The following is a 5,669-nucleotide window of genomic DNA, read 5'->3' as shown; positions in this document are numbered from 1 at the left end:
GTGGTGTAGTGTAATAGGCTAAGCCTCCGCCAGTATCCCATATGGCTGCCAGTTCGTGTTCCTGCTGCTTCTTTTCAGTCCAGCTCTCTGCTATGGCCTGGGAAAATGGCCCAAGTACTTGGGCCCCTGAACCCATGTGGCAGACGCAGAAGAAACTCTTTGCTCCAGGCTTTGGATCACCCCTGCTTCAGCTATTGCAGCTATTTGGGGAGTGAAACAACTGATGGAAGACCTTTCTTTCTGTCTCTCTGTCTCTCTCTGTCTCTCTCTCTCTCTCTCTCTCTCTCTACTCTGCCTCTCAAATAAATAAATAAAAATCTTTTTTTAAAAAAATAATTTTTAAAAATATATTTTAATGTAAGACATTTGTTCAGTGCTCTAAGGAAACTCTTGGTTTCCCAGTCACAAAATGAGCACCAATTCTCACTCTCCACCCTGTCTATTCTTAGCTGCACCAGGGACCTTTTCATCACATGCACCATTTATTAGCCTCTTCAGTAGAATTGTCAGAGCACCAGACATCATTCAGCTCAAAGATGAGTAACCAAAGAGTAGTCTACTCGGAGTTGAATCTGACCAAGGGCCCAAAGAAGCAGCAAAGGAGAGCAAAGGGCACTAACATCTCCGTTTCAGGCACTGAAGAGGAAATAACCTATGTGGAATTAAACCTTCAAAACGTTTCTCAAGAACATCAAGGGAATGACAAGAACGGCCATTGCAAAGGTAACATTTAACTGCTCCTCTATATATCTAGCCGGTCTGGAATATGCAGTTGGGTTGCAGAGCTCTGGGGAAAGAGTGGGGAATTCGTGACATGAAAAGTGATGTTTTTCATTTGTGAGGATCAGAACGGGATGTTGGGTAAGTTGTTCTAATATGAAATCTGAAGACTAATTTTATTCAGATTTTGTCCAATTTTGGCCAAGAATTCATGGAGCACTCTGTTTACTGAAAACACAGTGGTATATTCCAGAGACCGATTACAATAGTAGATGTGGATTTGTAGTTCAAATTCATCTGCGTCATTCCTGGAACAGGTGCATTCTCTAGTATGTCATCCTTCTGTCTCCATTTTCCTACCTGAGCATTTCCATTTCTCTCCCTGTAGATTCAGCTGCCCCTCCAGAGAAGATCATTTCTGGGATCCTGGGAGTCATCTGCTTTGTCTTAATGGTCACTGTGGTGGTGACAATGACAATTGCTATCCCCTGTATGTATGTATATTTTTGAAACATTAGAAGGAAACTTTCCACTTTGATGATTGAAAGTGGCCCTGTACAATAATATCAGGGGCAGAGTTTTCTTTTTAATTTGCAAGGGTAGTTCAAAAAGTTCTTGGGAAAATAAAATTAAATATAAGTTTATTAGAGTTCCAAAAATTTTGAAATCCACTGAAAGTTATTTTTTGTAATATACATTTTCCATAAACTTTTTGAAGACACCTTGTATATATTTTTTACTAAATGCAGAATGGTTATTATGCATTTGTCAAAACTATTGTGGAAATAACTTTTAAATCTATGTGTACACATATATATTTTATATATACATATATATCTATATATATCTTTGATCTCATAACGCAAAGTTACATTTTTGGAGAGTGAAAGCCCTTACTGAGAAATACAAATGAACTTGTGCAAGTAGTCATAATCAAATGTTGAAATGAAGAAATCACAACATTTGTTTTTTTCTAGGCTTTTGAAACGATCCTCCCACAAACCTTCATTACTTTACCAATTTCTCTTAGAAAAACAATTTTATTCTAATTCTAAACAACATATCAAATTTTGATCTGAGGAGCTCAAATTACTATGACTTACTTACATGTTAATTTTTATATTAATTACTTCCTCTAGCTACTGCAATACAGGAACAGAACAATTCTTCTCATATAAGAAGAACCCAGAAAGGTATTTGATTATTTTCAAACTTCTGATATTTGTAGAGATTCTGCTTGTAATAAAGCCATGCAAAAATTGGTTAGTTTAGATAAAGAAAATTAAACTAGAGAAATGTACACTAAATGTTCATAAACACAGGGCATTTCTGTTTGTCCCACAACAAGTAGAAATAATAATTTAAAAGCACTGTGCAGTCTTTTTATCAGTTAGCTCAAATTTCCTATTGCAATAATATAATAAGAGATAAGTTTACTATTCTAAGAAAGTGGGTTGTTCACTGACTTTCAGAACATGCATATACTGGATGCTTTTGGTTTCATTGTTTGTTTGCTAGATGTTGGCATATAAATTAGGGGATAAGAAGCTGCTCTTTTCTGTGCTTCTGTGTATGAGTGTTTCTGCGTTGTTTCCAATGTGTAAGTCTGTGGGGTGCACAGATATGGTATATATGTATGTATTTACACCTATGTAAATTCATTTTCACTATTCAAAAATTCATGTTGTTTCTGGATAATAATCCTCAATCTCCCTTCAGCATTGCAATGTCATCATTGCCCAAAGGAGTGGTTAATATATTCCAACAGTTGTTATTATATTAGCATGGAAAAAAAAACTTGGAATGACAGTGTGATGGCCTGTGCTTCTAAGAACTCAAATCTGCTCTATATAGATCATGAGGAAGAAGTGGTAAGATTCCAAATGTTTCATGCATTTTTTAAAAAAATTTATTTATTCAATTGAAAATCAGAGTTACACAGAGAGAGGAGAGGCAGAGAGAGAGAGAAAGAGGTCTTCCATCCGCTGGTTCACTCCCTAGATGGCAGCAACAGCCGGAGCTGCGCCGATCCAAAGCCAGAAGCCAGGAGCTTCTTCCAGGTTTCCCATGTGGGTTCAGGGGCCCAAGGACTTGGGCCATCTTCTACTATTTTCCCAGGCCATAGCAGAGAGCTGGATCAGAAGCGGAGCAGCCGGGACTCAAACCAGCGCCCATATGGGATGCCGGTACTGCAAGCGGCAGCTTTACCTGCTACTCCACAGAGCCGGCCCCTGCTTCATGCATTTTTAAAAGCTATTTCATACAACATAATATTTGAATAATTCATTCATATTCCTGTGCATATTTTAGTTTATTTTCAAGTCTATATGATATTATATTGTTTCTTGGCTTTACAGCATCTTATTTGCGTTTGTATACTGCCAACGTACATTTAAGTATTTCCAGTTTTTGCTTTTCTTGGAATGCTGTGCTAATGCATATGCTTTTTTCTAAGATAATTTTGCTTTTTTATTTTATTGTATCTAAAGAAAACTAAGCATCTCATGATTATGCATATTGATCACAAAGTGAATAGACTGATGTCACCACAGGTCAGATCACTATGTAGAAGTTTGCAGCCAGTAGCAGCCCTGTCCCTGTGTACCTTCTCATGGCTCCCCTCCTTAATCCATTATCCTTACCTTTAATACTTCATTGCCTTGGTGAACTTTGTATCAATGAAATATTGCAGCATGTCTGTCAATTCAGTCTCACATAATATTTGGGAAATTCATCCATATTATTTCATTTACCTACTTTGCTAATTTTCTCTGCTGCGTTGTGTAAATACAACACTTTCAAATCCATTCTATCTGGATTCCCTGGATGGAAAAACTGGGTCTCATGCTGTCAGGGACAACTTTTTGGGTAGAGCACTTGTCATTGTGGAATCCCCTTTGCTGACGCTCCATTCCTCCCATGCCCTGTGACTCTTGGTGGGAGCGAGAGGCAAATGCTTGTTCTCAGCAGGTCTCTTGATAAACCACCCTCGCCAGTGGTTCCAGCCTCGCCTGTGTCATTGGCAGGATTCCCTTCCAATACACAAGGGGGATGAGCTTTCATGAGTCCCCTCTTATTGCTAGAATGGGTGCTGGGAACTTCAAATTCTCTTCTGTTGGGTGGAGACGTCTGATGCCCCAACATCCTGTTGCTCCCTTATCCAGGGGCCAACCCACTTTGCCTTTTGCTTTACACTTTTCAGGATTTCCGTGGCTGTCTTTCATCAGTTCCAGAGTTTATAAATGTATTCATCAGAGAGAAACATGTTTATGCCATGCTGAACCATTCATATTCCACCACCACCACCATCAATAACAAAATACAGGAAACAGTGGGGGCTGTTCAAGAATGATGTGGTGCCCAGGAAACCACATTTTTCGCTTTTATGTCACTTATTTCTTAATTCTTAATTTCTTTTCAAAATCCAGACTCTTAAGAAATATAATAATTAAAAAAAAAACATTGATTTGGTCACAGTAACTGGAGAAAGGAAAGTGTACAATCTGGAAACTTCTCTGAGTCCATGCTATGTCTCTTTTGTTAATATGGGTAACTTAAGTTGCACAAATTAAATATTTCCTATTAAAATATAGAAAAGAGTGAAATTGCTAACTATAAATATTTGAGTTATTTTTAACTTAAAATTACAAATATTTGTGGAAAATATTAGCAATGAAAAAGTGGTTTTTGATCATTTTGTAGTCTATTCATTTTATTTTGAACATTAAAGATCCTATGGAAGAATTAACTACCTGCATTTTTTAAAGAATAATAGCAGTTTTCAAGTGATTATTTAAATGAAATTCTTTTTTTCTGATAGAAATTTCTAAGTTCCCGCTCATTGCTATCATGGATTGGAGTCTTTCGTAAGCACTCTCATGATTCATGGATATCAGTAAATGGCTCAACTTTCAAACTAAAGTAAGTGGTTTTGGATGCTGAAATATAATTGAAGAAAAATATAAAAATGGAAAACTAAGGAGAATACCACTCATAAGTGTAAGTTGAATTTTACACATGGAGAAAAATATTGGAAATCATTGAAGGAGGCAGGCATGGCTCAATGGGTTAACCCACTGCTTGGGACACCCACATCCCCTATCAGAGTGCCTGGTTTGAGTCCCATCTTCTCTGCACCTAATCCAGATTCCTGATAATGCTCTCTGGGAAGTGGAAGATCTTGGTTCAAGTGCTTGGGTCCCTGGTTCCCATGTGAGAGGCTCAGAGGGAGTTTCAGGCTCCTGGGCATTCAGAAAGTGAACCAGCAGATGGGAGACCTCTCTCTCTCTCTCTCTCTCTCACTCTCTTCCTTTCTTCCTGTCTCTCTTTTCTGTCTGTGTCTTTCAAGGTGAAAATAGATAAATAAAAAGTAAGTTAGTGAAATGCTGATATGAATATAAGTCTGCTCATTTTTCATAACTAAATGCCCTAGTAGTATATAAAAATGTCATTATTCACTGTCATGATTTCCTATTTTACAATTACATGAGAAATGCTTCTGTTTCATAGATTGTCCCTATAAAATAAAACTGAATTATGCATTTTTAACCCTTGCAGAATAAAAGAACTGTCATATGGTGAACATAACTGTGCTATGTTATCCTTATCTGGCCTTCAATCAGACAGTTGCAAATCTTTAAAAACATATAACTGTAAGCATAAGCTCTAGAAGTAACACACTGGAATTTGGAGCCTGCCAGGTAATTTCATATTTCATGAAATGGAAATAATATTATGATTGAAAAGTCTTAAAGTGAATTATACAGTTCTAAAAATGAAATTTCTTGGAACAATCATTAAAGTACAATATTCTCACCAAAAATTCATGTTTTTTGGGGCTGACTCAACATTATGTTTGAGTCATTCAGGTTTTCTAAAAGATCATTGAATCCATTTATGTGAAATATCAAGAATAGGTAAGCACGTGGAGAGTGGATTGGGGTTGCTGA

The 5,669-nt window shown here is 37.0% G+C and overlaps 1 protein-coding gene across 1 annotated transcript; it reads left to right on the top strand.

Annotated features, from left to right (window-relative positions):
- The first annotated feature begins 536 nt into the window (after positions 1-536).
- Positions 537-5,389, top strand: LOC133762486 (NKG2-A/NKG2-B type II integral membrane protein-like). The gene is made up of 6 exons (XM_062195485.1): positions 537-723; positions 1,109-1,210; positions 1,860-1,913; positions 2,440-2,591; positions 4,541-4,641; positions 5,278-5,389. Exons 1-6 carry the CDS (start codon positions 537-539, stop codon positions 5,387-5,389), a joined length of 708 nt encoding a protein of 235 aa, XP_062051469.1.
- Positions 5,390-5,669: the final 280 nt, after the last annotated feature.

Source organism: Lepus europaeus, chromosome 6, assembly GCF_033115175.1.
Source record: "Lepus europaeus isolate LE1 chromosome 6, mLepTim1.pri, whole genome shotgun sequence".
Taxonomy (NCBI): domain Eukaryota; kingdom Metazoa; phylum Chordata; class Mammalia; order Lagomorpha; family Leporidae; genus Lepus; species Lepus europaeus.
The sequence above is the reverse complement of the archived record's forward strand: the minus strand, read 5'-3'. Positions and strand labels throughout refer to the sequence as shown.

Excerpts from the sequence above, each read along its gene's own strand:
- LOC133762486 (XM_062195485.1), top strand. The coding sequence starts at position 537 with ATGAGTAACCAAAGAGTAGTCTACTCGGAGTTGAATCTGACCAAGGGC. Across the intron at positions 1,211-1,859 it reads AATGACAATTGCTATCCCCT|CTACTGCAATACAGGAACAG; the intron begins GTATGTATGTAT and ends TACTTCCTCTAG. Across the intron at positions 4,642-5,277 it reads GGCTCAACTTTCAAACTAAA|AATAAAAGAACTGTCATATG; the intron begins GTAAGTGGTTTT and ends TAACCCTTGCAG.